Below are 19,643 nucleotides of genomic sequence, written 5' to 3' on the forward strand. Positions count from 1 at the left end.
AATCTTACGTAGCCCTGCCACACAAACATTTATGAAAAAGAAAGGAGACAATTTTCCAGGTCTGATGGGACAAAAATTGCTAGAATTATTAGTCTTACTCTCATCCACTTATAACACTTAAGACTTACATCTACCTTTCATAATAGTAAAGCCTTCCCCTGGTGAATACTTACAAAATTCATACAAAATTCCATTTCTTTGTCCACGTCCACCTTGTTTCTTGTGATCAACTGGTTTAGTTTTTATTTTATATTTTTGCTGTACCCTAAAAGATTAATGTATGCCTTCAGATCTGTAATATTTTTTTATTTTTCTTTTCACTTTGCTCATGTTGACTTTACCTGCATTTGAATGTGTCCTTTTGATTCCTCATGATTCCCATTTGATTTGATTTGAAACAATGTACACATCAATATTCTTTTAAAATAACACTAGCTTTTGGCCTCAGAAAACTTTATTTCAAGAAAGATCATTTTGCATTACTTTTTCACACTGAACACATGTTGGTTGTTTTCTTTATTGTGAGCATGAGAGATGATATTAAATATCTATATCTAAAAATGTGTCCATGATTATGATGACTGTAAAAATGCATTTCAAAATGCAGACATTAAGAATTACAGCAATTTATTTTCTTACATCAGACATTTAGTAAAACACTCAAATCATACGAATTTCTGTAACATATATACTTGGAAAAACAAATCTGTACATCTCTGTGTTTTCTTGCTCAAAAGTGACAAAAACACGTATTTTATCCAATAATATCTCTCTTATATTCTTAGACAGCTATGTTTCATAAATAAAAACATTTAAAATCAGCACATTTTGCATTAAAAGTCATATTTTTTTGTTAACACTAATTCCCATGACATGCCTCTTGGTATTCTTCTCTGGCTTCATCAATATTATATAACATTTAGGTGCAAAAATGCTGATCAATAAGCCAAATGCTGATGACAGAATTGCAAATATTTCCACAGCTACAGTGAACTTTCCAGGAGAGCTGATATAGGCAGGGATGAAGGTGATCCAGACAGCACAGAATATCAACATGCTGAAAGTGATAAATTTAGCTTCATTAAAATTATCAGGCAACTTTCTAGCTAGAAATGCGAGAACCAAGCATATTACCGCGAGGATCCCTATGTATCCCAGCACTGCATAGAAGGCCGCGTCAGAGCCTGTGCTACATTCTAAAACTATCTTCTTATTGCTGTATCTGTAAACCTTATCTGGCAAAGGAGGATTGAGTTTTAGCCACAATGTACAAATAACTATTTGAATCAAAGTGCAGGAGCAAACAATAATCCTTTGCTGTGCAGGTCCAAACTTTCCAATAACTTTATTACCTGGATGTGTGGCTCTGAAAGCTGTTACAACAACGATGGTTTTTCCCAAAATACAAGAAATGCAGAGAGCAAATGTCACACCGAAAGCTGTGTGGCGCAGCATACATGTCAAGACTGTCGGCCTGCCTATGAAAGTGAGAGGGCAGAGAAAACACAAGAAAAGAGAAAACAACAGGAAGCAGCTCAGCTCTGAGTTGCTGGCCTTTACTACAGGAGTTTCTCTGTAGTGGATAAAAACCATCATCGTGACCAGTGACATGAATGCTCCTACTAAGGATACAACTGTGAGAGCTGTTCCCATCGGCTCGTGGTACGACAGGAACTCAATATTTTTGGGAATGCACTCATTTTTTCTCTCATTGGACCAATATTCCTGTGGGCAGGGCGTGCAGTCGGTTGAACCTGTTGAAAATAAACATAGAGTGCATCTGGACAACACGTTTTCAGATTATAAATTAACAATAAATATTGTTAATATTAGTTTATAGTTTATTGTTAGTTATAATTAGTTTAAATGTAATGGAAATTCATTAAGTGCAGCCACACAAAATAAATGAAAAGCAGTATAAAAAACACTTAACATATGATACTAGACTGTGCATGTGCAGTTCAGTATGCCATACACACTTAAATGTCTGTCTACCTGATGAATTGGATATAGTTCCATCAGCACAAGGAACGCAATCAAAACAGCATGTGGGTTTTCCCTTAATCTGAGCTTTCCGGGTTCCTACTGGACATGTATGAGAGCACACTGATGTAGGAACCTGAGGAAAAAATGATCAAACCGTAAAAATACTTGTGAATTAACAGGGCTCATATGATATTTGGTGAATGAAAAAAAAAAACTTGTCACAGTTACCTTTTGGCCTGTCCTCCACACAATTTTTTCCTCCTGTATGCTGAGTTTATAATCACTATTTTCATCAGATGCAAAATGGCCCAGTGTTACATGTTGCACCTGCCCATTTTTCAGCTGCCAGTTAATAATATCATAAGAAGCAGGAGGGTCACCATTTTCATCAAAAAACACATTATCCCCAAACTCATTCCTGAAGTTCACCCTCTGTAGATGATAAGCCACCTGTGAAAAATAACAAATTATGCGTTGTTTATTTAAAACAAATATCTTAATATTTATTTGCAAATATTTGGAAGAATTGTCAGTTTAATTGCACTATTTCTCACCTCTTTGGGCTGAATCTTTGATACATCTAAACATGGCCTCACTGTTTTTTCTCCTGCTGGTTGGCAGAATACCAGTTGATGAAGGGCATGTGCAATAGCATACACAGCTTTATACACATTATAGGCTACTCTGAGCTGTGTGACATTGAAGAACACATCCTGGGAATTTAGTAATGTCTCATTGCCCGTACATATTTTGTTTGTTTTCTCTGCACTTGTGTCCATATCAGGTAAATCCACTCTACAACCCACCATTATCTCCCAGAAATCCTTCACAAATGCAGCACTTGGATCTGTGTAAGGACTAATAGCTGTGAGAAATGGTTTTAGTTTTGGGATAGCCATCTTCTGTACCACAAATCCCAGAGCTCCGCCAAAAGCCTGGTACATTTCAGGTGTGGAGGGTCGAGGTGCTGTTATCCATGCTTCACTTGCAATCCACTGAATTCCTGTAATGTTTTGTTTCACTACCTCTTTCATCAAAGGGTAAAAGTCACCCTCTGGAACAAAAGCCAGAATTACTTTTACGGTTGACTGCTTGATAATTTCCACAACATCCAGAATCCTGTTTACGGGGTATGTACGTAGAACTGTTTCGACAAAAGCAATACAAACCCCAAGTTTTTTAACCTCTTCAGTAAATGCAAGAACCCCATTTCGTCCATAATCATTGTCTGACTGTATTGCTCCAATCCACTCCCAACCAAAATGTTTGACCAAGGCGGCCAAAGCTTTTGCCTGGAAGTAATCGCTGGGGATTGTCCGAAAAAAGGTAGGGTATTTAGCTCTGTCACTTAAGCAGGCACATGTTGAGAAATAACTCACCTAGAAAAGAAACCACAAAAGGACTCTAGAAACAAAATATAGATATATCTACAAAACCATCAAACGTCACAGATCATTTAAAAAAAATCATTTTATTCCTTACTATTGGCATTTGAAATGGTCCAAGTGTTCCAGCAATAGCTATGGACTGAGATGATCCTGACTCTGCTATGAGAGCAGATATAGCTGGAGGACAACGAGAACTCTGTTTTACATCCTCTGGTTGACTAGCCAGTGTCAGTGCAGCACGTAAAGTATTCGTGGGTGATGCACAGGAGTTTAAAATTCTATAACCAAGAGATATGTTTGGAAGGAGAGCAGAGTCTTTGTTAATTTCTTCAACTGCAAATACCATCACTTGGGTCCATCGAAAAACTCGCAGATCAAATCTGAGCAATAATGATCATAAAAAAGAATTGAAAAAAGACATAGAATTGCTGATTAAATGACAAAGGTTTAAATTAGAAGAAAGAATGTGTAGTCATAAGAAAATAATTGCTACAAATATCAAATCATACCCCTCACAGATCACTCCAGGAGGTTCCTTCTCAAAAGTAGCAATGCTTCTGATCTCTTTGTTGAAAACTGGAAAAATCCCCCCAACCATTATATCACCTTCTTTAAATAAACTTTGCATGTTAAATTTGCCAAAAAGCTCACAGCTTGTAACTGTGTTTAAGCACAGAACACAGAGAAATATTTGAGTTGCTCTTCGCATGTTTGTGCTGCATGGTCAAATGAGGACGAACGTACAGCTCTTATAACAGCTCTGCTGGATGTAGGCTGACGTGCTTTTGTGAGGAAAATTGTGTCCCACATGGCACAGTGATCTTTGAGTGGTTGGGCTGACACAACAGATAACAGTGACTGCAACATTCAAAGTAGATACATCTTATATGCTAATGTGTAATGATAGACATATACGGGCAAATTAATTTAACTCAACACATTTTTCCAAATTAACTGCATTATCTCTAAATTCTTTGATATTGAATTGACAATTTAGCCGATAGATATACAAAAGTGTTAATATTAAGGGATTCATTTATTTGCCCCCTGTGTTTTTTTTTTCTTCTCAAAAACTATGCAACTACTTTATGACTTTCCCCTTCAAAGTAAAACAGACATTTAGTCATTTCTGGCATTTGTTAATGAAAAGATCATTTAGTACCATATCAGCATTTCCTAGCAATGCATTCTTGATTATACATTATACATGTTGCAGTTCCAAAAAGAGGTCCATCAAAGGCAGTTGTAGGTGTGGACTGCCCAGCCAAATTGTCCACTACTGCTGTCGCACTGAAAAGATAGCAACCAACAGAGAAGTTAAATTATAGTGAGAGGGTGTCAAGGTTGTGTGTTTATGTGGAAGGTGAGGATCTAAATGCAGCTCAAAAGTAAAGAATGGAGAAGCAGGATTCCTCAGGGGAGCGGTTGGGAGGCAGGTGGGACCAGCAAAACAGGCTGGACAGGGAAGGGTCCTACGTTGGAGCTGGCAAGGGGCCAACTATCCCAAAGCAGGAAGAGAGACTGGAGCTAGCAGGATGCCTTCAAACCCTGGGAAACAAACAGGGACTGATAGCTCTGCGAGCTCCAAGGCAGAAAAAGAGACAGGGGCTAGCTGGATAGTAGCAGACCCCATGACTGGTGGGGCACCTGCAAGCTCCAAGCCAGGAACAGGTGCTGGCGAGATGCCTGCATACCCTGAGGTTGGTACAACACTGCACATGCAAACTGACTCCAGGATGGAACTAGGTGGAACTTCATCTGACTCAGGAATGTAAAGCTTGGGTGGGCCAGAAAGAGACCCTCCTGACTGACTTCAGAAGTTTGGTGCAAAGTCTCAATGCTGGGCCTCCTTCAAGGATTGGAACTGAGATGGGCCCTGGGGTGGGCCTTCGAAGAGTTGCTGCTGAGATGAGTCCTCATTGGCATTGAGAATTGTGAGGCAGGCTGTTTGGGCCTCAGCCATTAAAAGTCTTATGCCGGAAGATCTCTTTCCAGGAGCACACTGTTATCAGTGAGGGCTATGCATCTATCTAGACAAGGTGACTGCAGTTCAAGACAGACTTAGTCCACGTGATGTTCCCAAGTTCTGCAGCTATTGGGCTTGGCCTTCTTGAACTTTCTATAAACATTTATAAGGAATTTTGCTGCCATTCAAGACCTCTGCAACTCCTGACCCAGAGAGGCCAACTCTACCAGTGAAGTGACCCCTGCAGCCTCACTAAGGCTCTAGAACTGACTGCTCTGATCGCTCACTTGCCATTATTCAGATCCCTCCAAATCTAGTAGGAAGTAAAACTTGCCCCTTCAAACTAAATAAGCATTGCTACCTCACCTTAAAGAAGCCAGAGGTTCAGCTAGCCTGGTGAATTGGAACCATCCAGGAATATATTTAAGGCAAGGCAAGGCAATTTTATTTGTAGAGCACAATTCGTACACAAGGTAATTCAAGTGCTTTACAGCTACATAAAATCACAAGAAGGCTATACAATCGTTAACAAAAAATAATTTTAAAAAAACATAAAAAATAATCATTAATTAATTAATTCAAAAGTGAAGCGTGCAGATAAAATACTTTCAGGTGTCATATGCACAGCTAAATAGAACTGTTTTCAGCCTGGATTTAAACATTGTCAGAGCTGAGGCCTGTCTCACATCTTCTGGAAGGCTGTTCCAGATTTTAGGAGCATAAAACTGAAACGCAGCTTCACCTTGTTTAGTCCTGACTCTGGGCACCAGCAGGAGACCCCTCCCTGAGGTTCTCAGAGCCCGAGTTGGTTCATATGGCTCTAACATGTCAGAGATGTACTTTGGCGCTTGACCATGAACAGACTTGTACACAAGCAGAGCTGTTTTAAAGTCTATTCTCTGAGCGACAGGAAGCCAGTGCAGAGACCTGAGCACTGGACTAATATGGTCGTATTTCCTGGTTCTAGTCAGGACTCGAGCAGCAGCATTCTGGATATACTGCAGCTGTCTTACAGCCCGTTTAGAGAGCCCAGTGAGCAGGCCGTTACAGTACTCTAACCTGCTGGAGACAAACGCATGGATCAGTCTTTCTAAGTCTGGTTTAGACACTATTCCTTTGATTCTGGCAATATTTTTAGATAGTAAAAAGCTGCTGATGTTACTGATTTAATGTGGCTGTTAAAATTCAGGTCTGAGTTCAATTTTACCCCGAGATTTCTAACTTGATAATTAGGTTTTAGAGAGAGCGTCTCAAGGTGACTGATAACACTTTCTCTTTGGTTATGTGGGCCACAGACAATGATTTCAGTTTTGTCTGAGTTTAGCTGGAGAAAATTGTTTTGCATCCACACACTGATCTGTTCGATGCAGTGACACAATGTATCTACAGGCCCGTGTTCTCCTGCCGTCAGTGACACGTAGATCTGAGTGTCATCTGCATAGTTGTGGTAAAACACATTATAGCTGCGTATTAGCTGGCCAAGTGGGAGCATGTACAGATTGAACAATAGGGGTCCCATTATTGACCCCTGGGGAACCCCACAGGTCATAAACATTTGGTCTGAGACACAGTTACCAATTTCAACAAAATATTTCCTGTCCTCCAGATAGGACTTGAAACAGTTTAAAGCACGACCAGAGATTCCCACCCAGTCTTCTAACCTCTGTAATAAGATCGCATGGTCAACTGTGTCAAAGGCAGCACTCAAGAAATGACTTCAGGTCAGCCAAATCCATCACAGCACTTGAGATCTGTCTCTGTGTGAAGGGGAGGAGTGAAGGACTGCCTTCTACCAGTTGCCGGGTGGCTACCCTAAAGAATGCAGGAGCATCCAGTGCCAATGACTGAGAGACCATCAATTCCCAGAAGTTCCAGCAGAATCAGCAGCAAGACGCAATACCCCAAAACAAAAGACCAAACTAACAGCTGCAATCAGGCAGGAGGCAGGATCCACCCTGCACTAGTTGCCAGTCCATCACAGGGCATACAGAGACACACATGAGACTAACAACTATGCACACTCCCACTCACTCTTATGATCAATTTAGAATCACCAGTCAACCTTACATGCATATTTTTGGACTGTGGCAGGAAGCTGGAGTACCCAGAGAGAATCTATGTGAGGAGAAAGTGCTGAAAGACCCCAGGCAGGATTTGAACCAGGAACTGTCTTACTGTGAGGGGGCAGTGCTAAATATCACATGGCCATGCAGGCATGCCTTTTTTCAACACAATTTTTTTTCTAAGTGCAATACAATAAAAGTTTACTCTTCTCCTTCTTCTTTCTCTTATCATTATTATTTTCAGACCGAAGCAGCTGTGTTACGTCATGGTCAGTCTGTTGGTAGTCACTTTAAACAAGCTCAAACTGGTGTTTTTTACATGATACAGTCCCTTTAACACAATGATACGAACAACTGCTTCATCCTTTATTTTACCTTAATTCATACAGATGATCAAATCGAGACTAGGGGTCTCATTCTGAAGAGAGACATGTTTATATGACATAACAACGTATACTGTCATATTACGTATAAAACATTGTCAGATTATGTAAAAGAACATCAGCAGACACAAAAGTAGCATCATATACAGTATTAACAGATATTGTATTCTTATAGGTATTGTGAATCTAAAGAAAAAAGCCATAATCTTTTAAAATCAAGAAATCATACTTTTGTGTTACAATTTTTTTCCCATGACAGATTTCTTGGTGTTTTTATGTGGCTTGATCAGTATTATATAACATTTAGGTGCAAAAATGCTGATCAATAAGCCAAATGCTGATGACAGAATTGCAAATATTTCCACAGCTACAGTGAACTTTCCAGGAGAGCTGATATAGGCAGGGATGAAGGTGATCCAGACAGCACAGAATATCAACATGCTGAAAGTGATAAATTTAGCTTCATTAAAATTATCAGGCAACTTTCTAGCTAGAAATGCGAGAACCAAGCATATTACCGCGAGGATCCCTATGTATCCCAGCACTGCATAGAAGGCCGCGTCAGAGCCTGTGCTACATTCTAAAACTATCTTCTTATTGCTGTATCTGTAAACCTTATCTGGCAAAGGAGGATTGAGTTTTAGCCACAATGTACAAATAACTATCTGAATCAAAGTGCAGGAGCAAACAATAATCCTTTGCTGTGCAGGACCAAACTTTCCAATTGCTTTATTACCAGGATGTGTGGCTCTGAAAGCTGTTACAACAACGATGGTTTTTCCCAAAATACAAGAAATGCAGAGAGCAAATGTCACACCGAAAGCTGTGTGGCGCAGCATACATGTCAAGACTGTCGGCCTGCCTATGAAAGTGAGAGGGCAGAGAAAACACAAGAAAAGAGAAAACAACAGGAAGCAGCTCAGCTCTGAGTTGCTGGCCTTTACTACAGGAGTTTCTCTGTAGTGGATAAAAACCATCATCGTGACCAGTGACATGAATGCTCCTACTAAGGATACAACTGTGAGAGCTGTTCCCATCGGCTCGTGGTACGACAGGAACTCAATATTTTTGGGAATGCACTCATTTTTTCTCTCATTGGACCAATATTCCTGTGGGCAGGGCGTGCAGTCGGTTGAACCTGTTGAAAATAAACATAGAGTGCATCTGGACAACACGTTTTCAGATTATAAATTAACAATAAATATTTTTAGTATTAGTTTATAGTTTATTGTTAGTTATAATTAGTTTAAATGTAAGGGAAATTCATTAAATGCAGTCACACAAAATAAATGAAAAGCAGTATAAAAAACACTTAACATATGATACTAGACTGTGCATGTGCAGTTCAGTATGCCATACACACTTAAATGTCTGTCTACCTGATGAATTGGATATAGTTCCATCAGCACAAGGAACGCAATCAAAACAGCATGTGGGTTTTCCCTTAATCTGAGCTTTCCGGGTTCCTACTGGACATGTATGAGAGCACACTGATGTAGGAACCTGAGGAAAAAATGATCAAACTGTAAAAAAAACTTGTGAATTAACAGGGCTCATATGATATTTGGTGAATGAAAAAAAAAAAACTTGTCACAGTTACCTTTTGGCCTGTCCTCCACACAATTTTTTCCTCCTGTATGCTGAGTTTATAATCACTATTTTCATCAGATGCAAAATGGCCCAGTGTTACATGTTGCACCTGCCCATTTTTCAGCTGCCAGTTAATAATATCATAAGAAGCAGGAGGGTCACCATTTTCATCAAAAAACACATTATCCCCAAACTCATTCCTGAAGTTCACCCTCTGTAGATGATAAGCCACCTGTGAAAAATAACAAATTATGCGTTGTTTATTTAAAACAAATATCTTAATATTTATTTGCAAATATTTGGAAGAATTGTCAGTTTAATTGCACTATTTCTCACCTCTTTGGGCTGAATCTTTGATACATCTAAACATGGCCTCACTGTTTTTTCTCCTGCTGGTTGGCAGAATACCAGTTGATGAAGGGCATGTGCAATAGCATACACAGCTTTATACACATTATAGGCTACTCTGAGCTGTGTGACATTGAAGAACACATCCTGGGAATTTAGTAATGTCTCATTGCCCGTACATATTTTGTTTGTTTTCTCTGCACTTGTGTCCATATCAGGTAAATCCACTCTACAACCCACCATTATCTCCCAGAAATCCTTCACAAATGCAGCACTTGGATCTGTGTACGGACTTATAGCTGTGAGAAATGGTTTTAGTTTTGGGATAGCCATCTTCTGTACCACAAATCCCAGAGCTCCACCAAAAGCTTGGTACATTTCAGGTGTGGAGGGCTGTGGTGCTGTTATCCATGCTTCACTAGCAAGCCACTGAATTCCTGTAATGTTTTGTTTCACTACCTCTTTCATCAAAGGAGAAAAGTCACCCTCTGGAGCAAAAGCCAGAATTACTTTAACAGTTGACTGCTTGATCAGTTCCACAACATCCAGAATCCTGTTTACGGGGTATGTACGTAGAACTGTTTCGACAAAAGCAATACAAACCCCAAGTTTTTTAACCTCTTCAGTAAATGCAAGAACCCCATTTCGTCCATAATCATTGTCTGACTGTATTGCTCCAATCCACTCCCAACCAAAATGTTTGACCAAGGCGGCCAAAGCTTTTGCCTGGAAGTAATCGCTGGGGATTGTCCGAAAAAAGGTAGGGTATTTAGCTCTGTCACTTAAGCAGGCACATGTTGAGAAATAACTCACCTAGAAAAGAAACCACAAAAAATAGAAAAAAATGTCTAAGAAAAACAATAAATATGAGTATATTGCAGAATGCACAAAATAAAATTTCACTGCTTACTATTGGCACTTGAAATGGTCCAAGAGTTCCAGCCACTGCTATGGACTGAGATGATCCTGCCTCTGCTATGACAGCAGATATTGTTGGAAGACAGGAAGAAGATACTTCTTTTTCCACTGGTCTACTGGCCAGCGTTAAAGCAGCTCGTAAAGTGTTAGTAGGAGATGAACATGAATTAAGAATCCTATAGCCAAGATATATATTAGGAAGGAGAGTAGGATTTCTGTTGATTTCTTCAATTGCAAATATCATCACTTGGGTCCATCGAAAAGCTCGCAGATCAAACCTAAGAAGGGTGGCCATTGTATTGTGTTATAAAACGACCTAGATGATCCTGTGCAGTACATGAACAAATAATTCCAGACTTGTCGGGCATTAATGACATGTAGAGAAAAGTCTGATACATAAAAACTTACAATGCACACTTCACTCCAGGCGGCTCCTTCTCAAACGTAGCAGTGCTGCTGATCTCTTTGTTCAAAACTGGAAAAATTCCTCCGATCATTATGTCACCTTCTTTGAACAAACTTGGCATGTTAAATTTGCCAAAAACCACACAACAAGTAACTGTGTTGATGTAAAGAACACACAGAAATGCAAGAGTAGCTCTTTGCATGTTTGTAATGCTTGATGAAATGAAGATGAGTGCAAAGCTCTTCTGATATAATGGATGTAGGTAGATGTGCTCTCATCATGGAAGATTAATTAATTTCCCACAAGGCACAGGGGTTATTGGTAATGTCAGCACAAAAGGGAGGTGACTGCAAAATAGAAGGTGTCGATTATCTATCTATCTATCTATCTATCTATCTATCTATCTACCTATCTATCTAGAGAGCTGTCAAAGTTCCCACACAGAAAATGTATAGTTACATCTCGGATCCAATGTTCATTTCAGCTGATGATGGAAATATACCACAGAGTTTTTGTTTTGTTGGTTGTATTAGAAATTAGATGTAAGAAAACACTCAGAGGCCATGTTCACTCTTTCACTATGTAGTCCAGTATGTACCCAGCAAACAAAAGGTGCTCTCCGATTACTTACGATGTCTGCTATTGGTTCCCACAACAATGTTCCCAGTTTAACTTTAGTGGAACTTTGTTTATATTTGTTACAGTTTGTCATTTGACCGTAGTTCAACATTCTGACCGAGAAGTGAATTAGGCTTTCAGGGAGCATCCCCTTTTGGTTCCCCAGAAAACCTTATCTTCCTTCATTATTCCAACATTAGATGTGCTCTGCCACATTTAAAATGTGTTTTCTGTGTTGTTGAGCCACTCTAACAGTCGGTTACAATTGAGTTATCTGTCTTTTTGCCATTCAGTGGGTGGTAACTATGCAGAAACCTGAGTGTAGTTAGTCAAAATAAAAAAGTGTTCGACTTACCCGCTGCAAATGAGAGCTTCAGGAGCATTTACACTTAGGTAGACCTTGTTTTCCTTAATACCTTTTTCAAATATTTTTTCTTCATTAGGCCTGAGAAAAAAAACGTAATCTACTTTTATAACTACAGCCTCAAGCTCAGATTTTAACTTGTGATTTCTTGACACAAAATAATTGAATGCATATTGATGAGTAGGTTGTTGAATATAACATCTCTGCAACACGTCTTCAACATAAAGTCAAATATTTAAGCTCTGTGTATTGTGTTGGTAATCATATAATTTAGTATGTTTAGAAATTATAGTTATTATTTAATGTATGAGAAAAAACTACATTTAAGATTTTTATTTTGTATATAAATCTTAAATCTTTGTATTGCAGCCCCTTCCAGGAAAGTTCAGCCTGAAAAATGCTTGAGGCTTCATGCGCACTTACAAAATTAATTCCATTTTTCGCTCACTGTTCAGCATGTAGAAGAAATGGACATGGCGTGAGAATATGAGGGTGAGGACCATCCCACAAACCTTTGTTTCGCACTTGTCAGCTACCAGTCCAAAATTGAAACTATTTGTCTCTATAGTCTTCAAAATTGATGTCTATGAAAAATCTTATAAACAGATACACAATTAGTTTTGATTATTTAATGAAGGTTAAGTTAATTATCAGAAAGCCCACTTGGCCTCATCCTTTCCAGTTAACAGTTACTTTATTTATGCAGTCAAATGCTATTTAGTCCACAATATTCAGATTCTGTCTTGCTTATCAATGTAACAAGCTTTTTCCCTGTGTCACATTAAAAATTGCCAGTAAACTAAATATTTTTTTCTGTTTATGTGAGACAGACTAATGATGGGATGTCAGAACTGCAGTTTTCCAGGACACACAGGAGACAAGGCACAGAGACTCCCTAACAAATGTAGCTGCTATACAGTCTTGTTTGGATGTGATACACAGATTATGGGGGAAAAAAAAGATGAAAGAAAATAAATGGTACGCTTAGCATTGGTATGCTTGGTGTTATGTCTCATCAAATTTGTTAATCATGTTTATGTCATGTCTTGTTTAGTTTCATGTGTGGGTCCTGTATGTTTTAGTTTAGTCAAGTCACTCATGTCCAGTCCTGTCATGCACTTCCTGTTTTATTTTGCACTCACATTTTCCCCTCTCGTTTCAGATCCTGACTTCCTTCCTTTGTGTACTTTCCCTCATTGTGATTGTCAACCCCGCCCCTGATTGGTTCCACCTGTGTCCCTTTACCACATGTTCAAATAGTCTTTGTCTCCCTTTGTCTGGTTGTCAGTTTGTCTTGTTCTGTCCCGAACCAAGTTAATGTCAAGCGTGAGTGCATTCTAAGTTTGAATTATTTTTGTCATCCTTTTGTCTTTGTTTTTTTCTGGAAAATAAATACCTTTTGGATTACCTCACTGAGTCGTGCTATTGAGTCCATCTGAACTGTGTCTCAGGTCGTGACACTCGGAGCAAGTAATCTTATCAAGTTCCTTTAATCCTCAACTCATGTCACCAATTACATAATTTATTCTCTTCAACTTTTAACAAATCTAAATCATAGCATTAATAATTTTGTTTTGTGACCCCAGCACAGAATTTATAAAATTGAACAGACAACTCAGCTTCTATAGGTGCTCAGGACACAACAGGTACCCATGAGAGAGCACAGTCGTACTCTGATGGTTACCCCCTCCTTTTATCTTCGGCTTTGCCTGACGTGGATCAGTTTGTGGTATGGTATTGAATATATTTACATCGTTTTACTGTGTCCACCCTGCTTACTGTTCAAAATTTTGAAAAGCAGCCATCCACTCATCGTGTGCCATTAGCCACACTCTGCTGATATGTCCTTTTCTTCATATCCATTTAAATGTCAGTCTTCAATTATAGCATCTGTGTTGTACATTTTTATAAATTTTTTCTGGCTTCTACCTCTGTAATCAGCACTTAGGTCTCACACTTATCATTTGCTTTTTTGCTTTTTTTTTTTTTTTTAATTGAACAATGGGTGATAGGAGGGGTGTGTTATAATACTTTGCATATTCATCTTTGGAGGAACAAAGAGTAAATGTCCCGCGCGCGTGCCCTCAATTTCATGTTCATCGAGATTTATGAAGGTTATGTGTAAGGAATAGAATTTACAGTACCAATTAAAACACTTTGATCCGTTTCATCATACATCACATAATGCATCTTTTGACCATGTATGAACTGTATCTATAGCCCCATTCACACTGACGAATAACCCGCGTTTAATTTGCGAATTTAGCGTGTCCGCTGTTGCGTTCACACTGCCGACCCGGTCTGCCGCGTCAACTCGACTCGCCTTTCGACCCGCGTCGGACCCTAGTCTTTTTGCCGAGCCGAGTTTGGTGTGAACGCAATCGACGCGGGTCGGACGTGGCGTGACGTGAGGAGTTTAAAAGACAAAATGGACAGCTGATTCAGAACAACAGCGACAGGTGAGGACATGTTTTACTCTGTTTTAGCCTACATCAAGTTCGAGACATTTTTTAATATGGCCTACTGGGGAGACAAGGAGGTCCGCGAGCTCCTCAGCCCCCGAGCAGAGGACGTTATTTACCGCCACATTTCGGGGACTATAGTGCTCTTGTATTCTCCGCATATGTTCTTCGGCGGCATCCCACGTTGTAACCATCCACACCCCGTAAAATAACATCTCCATGAACTGCATATACAATTGCAAAAACGAGTCCTCAAGGTGTATTTAACCCTACCTCCGACACATGGCTTGTGCCTACGTCATTGTACACGCACAGCATTTTATGTGTTTCGTGTGACGCTCTGCCACTAGGCAACGCCCCCTGAACTCGGCTTCAGGCGACACGGGTTACCAACACGCCAAGCGTTCACATTGCTCGACGCGGGTCGAAGGTGCAAGCGGGTCGCAGTGTGAAAGGGGCTTATGACTCATCGAATATTGAGTCTATGAAGCATGGCAAATTTAGAGAGTTGTCATAAAATGATGTTGATATGTGTGCGGTGCATGTAAAAATATTTTTAAAGCTTTAAAAGAGTGTCCAAATGACCAGGATAAAATATCACTTAATCTTTAAAGATTACATTTCAGAAAACAAGAAAAAAAAAAGATTCTAGATAAAACGAAGATATTTGACCGATTAAGGGTAAATCTTTTAATGTCCTTATCACCCTTAACCTAGTTAGACCTGCATAGCACTTGATTCAACATGCTTAAAAAGATTGAAATAAGTACCTTGCACAACAGTGCTTCACTTAACCCACTTAATATTTTACTATATAATAAAAAAAACAGTACATAAGTGCTTGGCCTGTATGAATGGTAAGCTTTATTCAAATGTGAAACAAAAAATTTAATGATAAAACTGTCCAGCAAATGACTTAACAAAATACACACTCTGCCTTTACTTCAACTTTGTTTGACATTATTTCCTTATTGAGAATACACATTTGTCTTTATACTTTAGACTATTAAGAAAAGGCACTGTGACATTCGCTGTTGACATTTGTGTGACTTATGTGGCAGTCAAAGATGATATTAGAGATGCTATTATATTATCTTTGTGTTGTACTTTTTTTGTGTAATTTCACCAATCCATTTCCTGTTCCGCATAATAATGTTCACTGTGTTGCTAGGACTATTTGGTGGTAGCCATTTACAACTATGGATTTAGTATTCTCTTCACTTTAATTACCTCTCTATTTCTTGAAAGCGAAGATATTTTGAATTTCATTATAATTAATTAGGGAATGCAAATAAAATAAAACACAAAAATCTTACTATGAGGATTAAAACCTTTCAGAGTTTTCAATTTATTCAACATGTCACAGATATTTACAGCAATGGCCTTTGCAGCTACAGTTTCTGTTAGACTATGCTGTAGATTTCTTTAATTTGCACAAACATTAGGGCAACTACTTTAAGACATCCCTTTTAAATTCATAACTAAAGTGTTTTTGGTGGTATTTTTCCCATTATGTGTTTTTTACAGTTTTGTTCTGGCCTGAATATAATGACATAGCACTTTGGAGCAAAAATGCTAATTAGCAAACCAAAACTGGAGGCCAGAATTGCAAATATCTCCACAGCTACAGTGAATTTCCCTGGAGAGCTAACATATGCTGGGATAAATGCGATCCAGACTGAACAGAGTATCAGCATGCTGAATGTGATCAGTTTGGCCTCATTAAAGCTGTCAGGCAGCTTCCTAGCAAGAAAAGCAAATATAAAACACAAGACAGCGAGAAGTCCAATATAACCCAGCACAGCCCAGAATCCCACAGCTGAACCCAGAGCACACTCTAAAATGATCCTGTCTTTATAGTAGTGCATGTTCAGATTGGGGAATGGAGGGTTTATTGTGAGCCAAAGTATACAAATAACAACCTGTATGAGGGTGGAACTCAGAACACTGAGCCTCTGCTGCACAGGCCCAAACCATTTCATCACATTACTGCCTGGAAGTGTTGCCCTGAAGGCAATTAAGACCATAAGTGTTTTCCCCAAAATACAAGAAATGCAGAGGACAAAAGTGATGCTGAATGCAGTGTGTCGCAGCATGCAGGACCATTTAGTGGGCCGACCAATGAAGGTCAGGGAACACAGGAAACACAGTTTTAATGAAAACAGCAGCAGGAAGCTCAGCTCAGAGTTGTTGGATCTTACAATGGGAGTCTCCTTATGAGTAAAAAATATTGTTGATATCAGAAGGGATAGAAACACTCCAATCACACCAAATCCAGTTAGAAGTGCTCCCATGACCTCATTGTAGGAAAGGTATTCAGTTGGTTTTGGAATACACTGGTCTCTCTTTTCATTGTGCCAAGATTCAGGCGGACAGATCAAACTGTCTGGAGAATCTGTGTAAGATAATAAGATGTAGACAACCATAAGATAAGATAAAGTTAAGCTTTATACTTAGATCTAGCTTTTCATATATTTTTTACAGCAGTGTGCCAGAATGAGTTTTATATGAAATTCTTACTCACTTGTCTGATTACTAACTGCTCCTTCAGGGCATTCAAAGCAATCGAAGCAGCACACAGGCTTGTTCTTGTTTAATGCCTTTTGAGTCCCTGGAGGACACGGTTCTCTGCAAATAGACCTCGGCATCTGATCATGCAAAACACAGGATGTTAAAACTCAGTAATTCAAAGAAAATATTGGGTGTCACTCAGCTGTGACAGAGAGTTACATAATATTACAAAAATGACCTCTTCAGTGTTGCCTCCCCAAACTATTTTGGCATCTTTTTTTAGGCTGAATTTCTTCCCTGCAAGTAGGGAATCATCATATCCACCAACAATTTTTATTTCAACAGAGCCGTCTCTTTTCATCTGCCAGTTCACCAGGTCATATTGGGCCACCGAGTCACCATTTTCATCAAAGAAAATCTTGGCCCCATTCTTTGTTGTGAAGTTCACATATTTCAGGTGCTCAAACACCTACAGAGAGACATTCAGCATATTTTACATTTATTTAACCTAATAAAAACATGTCCATCAAGACATATATGCATAGTTGCCTCAGATCGATATATTTTTTGTTTAAATGAACCAGAAACGATGAAAATACAAAATAATATATACACTATGGCAATATAAATGTGTTCATACTCACTAATGTAGGCTGTACTTCATCTTTGTTTACACAGGGTTTTCCAGTGGTAGGATTTAAGCCATTCTGACATTGCAGTAATGCATGAAGGGCATATGCTACAGAGTACACAGCCTTGTATACATTATTCTCTGCTGTGAAACGTGTCACATCCATGTAATAATTTGAGACTGTCTGTAAATCCTCCATACCAGTGCACATGGTAGAGGAATTTGATGGAGAGAAGCTGCAGCCAAAGAATTTGTCCCATAAAGCTTTAATTATCACACTCTGTGGTTCATCAGAGGGTTTCAAACTGAGGAGGAATTCCCCAAGACCTGGTATGGATGCTTGAGGGAGGGCAAAGCCCATTGCCCCTTGTAAAATGTGCTTTCTCTCAGGTGAGGCCAGGTCTGTTTGTGTGATCCAAGATTCACTGCCAACCCACTGCTTTCCGGTGATGTTAAAATTCTCCATTTTCGACAGAAATGATTTGGCGTATAACGAGGACATAAACATCAGCACGACCTTTGACGAGGATTTCCTCAGTGCCTCTACGATAACATCCAACTCATGTTGACGTGTATTATCGTAAACCAATCTATATTCAACACAAATCCCCTCCTTTTCTGCTTCCTTCACAAAGTTAGCTGTACCTGTATCTGCATATACGCCGAAGGAAAATACAATCCCCACCCAGCGCCAGTCAAAGTATTTCATAAGCTGCACCAGAGCAGTGCTTTGGAAACGGTCACTTGGCACAGTTCTGAAGAACGTAGGGTACCGTGTTTTGTCACTCAAACAGGCGCAGGTTGACAGGTGGCTCAGCTTAGAATGAAAAATAGATAAATAAATGACATGTACACAGCACAACTGTATGAATTTTTAAATATTGAGATAAGAAAAAAACATCCTTACCTGTGGAACCGATAGTGCACTGAGTATGCTGTTTATGCCGTCACTCACTCCAGATGTTGAGTGACCTATAACAGCCAGAGTCTGACCACTACAGCCCTGTGAATCATCTCCATTTACAGATTCTAGAGCTGCTCGAATTGCATTTTCACTCCCACAGCCATTATACACCTTATATCCCAGACTTACACCAGGGAGAAGCACATTATCTCTGTTGATCTCCTCCACAGTAAATATCATTGTCCTGGCAAACTTCAATTCCCTGTTGATCCAGCTGCAAACGTTGCGTAAAGTGTTGACATAGTAATATAAAATCTAAATATATTATCATTACTTTTGATTTTACAACACAATAGCACACAAAAAGCACTTTTGTAAGATATGTATTTATATGTGTGACAACTTTACAAATGTTACATATTTGAGGATATTCACTTACCCTTTGCAGTATGAATATGGTAATGCCTGGTAGCCATAATCTATCAGTGTCGTATAACTTATAGTGAAAACGCCTCCAATAACTAAATCACCTTCTTTAGAAAATTCCATAAACCCTGTCTGGCCCATCAGTTTGCAGGTCTGGTTTTCAGACTTCATCCTTGCCAGAAGACTTAGTAAGATGATTGTGATCCAAGTCATCATGTAACACCCTCCTCCTTTACTGAAGCAACTGTGACCACAGAGCTGACCTTTATAGTTTTCTCCTTGCAATTGTAAATATCCCCAGGCAATGTGAGCACATTTAGAATTCTGAAAAGGACAATTTGTTTTTGTGGTTTTTTTTGTTTGTTTTACTAATTTGTTTTGTTTTGTTTTTCATGCGAGGAACAGATCCTGCTCACTGACATGCAGGAAAATAAAGTCTCATTTTTAAGACTCTACTATTTGTCAAAAAATATTGAAAGGGTGGGGCTGGCAGGACATCTTCAGAACCCCAGGATGGCAGACTGTCTTGCCTCCATGTCCCCCGTGGAGACATGGAGGCAAGACAGTCCCTCCAAGGCAGGATGCCTGCAAAACCTGAGGCTGGTGGAACAGGGATTTAGAGGGTTGTCTGCAAACTCGTAGACAGGAACTGGAATTAGAGGATCATTTTTTTGTAAAC

At 39.2% G+C, this 19,643-nt stretch overlaps 2 protein-coding genes and 1 pseudogene across 2 annotated transcripts; all 3 read right to left on the reverse strand.

Annotated features, from left to right (window-relative positions):
- Positions 1-840: 840 nt before the first annotated feature.
- LOC142389056 (extracellular calcium-sensing receptor-like) lies at positions 841-3,972 on the reverse strand. Its single transcript, XM_075474608.1, has 6 exons — positions 3,884-3,972; positions 3,469-3,754; positions 2,793-3,365; positions 2,314-2,436; positions 1,996-2,119; positions 841-1,754 (listed from the first exon to the last, which is right to left on the reverse strand). Exons 1-6 carry the CDS (start codon positions 3,970-3,972, stop codon positions 841-843), a joined length of 2,109 nt encoding a protein of 702 aa, XP_075330723.1.
- A 4,029-nt stretch (positions 3,973-8,001) lies between these two features.
- LOC142389057 (extracellular calcium-sensing receptor-like) lies at positions 8,002-11,139 on the reverse strand (annotated as a pseudogene).
- Positions 11,140-15,973: 4,834 nt separating this feature from the next.
- On the reverse strand, positions 15,974-18,811 carry LOC142388811 (extracellular calcium-sensing receptor-like). Its single transcript, XM_075474371.1, has 5 exons — positions 18,542-18,811; positions 17,663-18,451; positions 17,242-17,472; positions 17,017-17,140; positions 15,974-16,887 (listed from the first exon to the last, which is right to left on the reverse strand). Exons 1-5 carry the CDS (start codon positions 18,776-18,778, stop codon positions 15,974-15,976), a joined length of 2,295 nt encoding a protein of 764 aa, XP_075330486.1. The 5' UTR covers positions 18,779-18,811.
- Between the last annotated feature and the right edge of the window lie 832 nt (positions 18,812-19,643).

Source organism: Odontesthes bonariensis, chromosome 9, assembly GCF_027942865.1.
Source record: "Odontesthes bonariensis isolate fOdoBon6 chromosome 9, fOdoBon6.hap1, whole genome shotgun sequence".
Classification (NCBI taxonomy): domain Eukaryota; kingdom Metazoa; phylum Chordata; class Actinopteri; order Atheriniformes; family Atherinopsidae; genus Odontesthes; species Odontesthes bonariensis.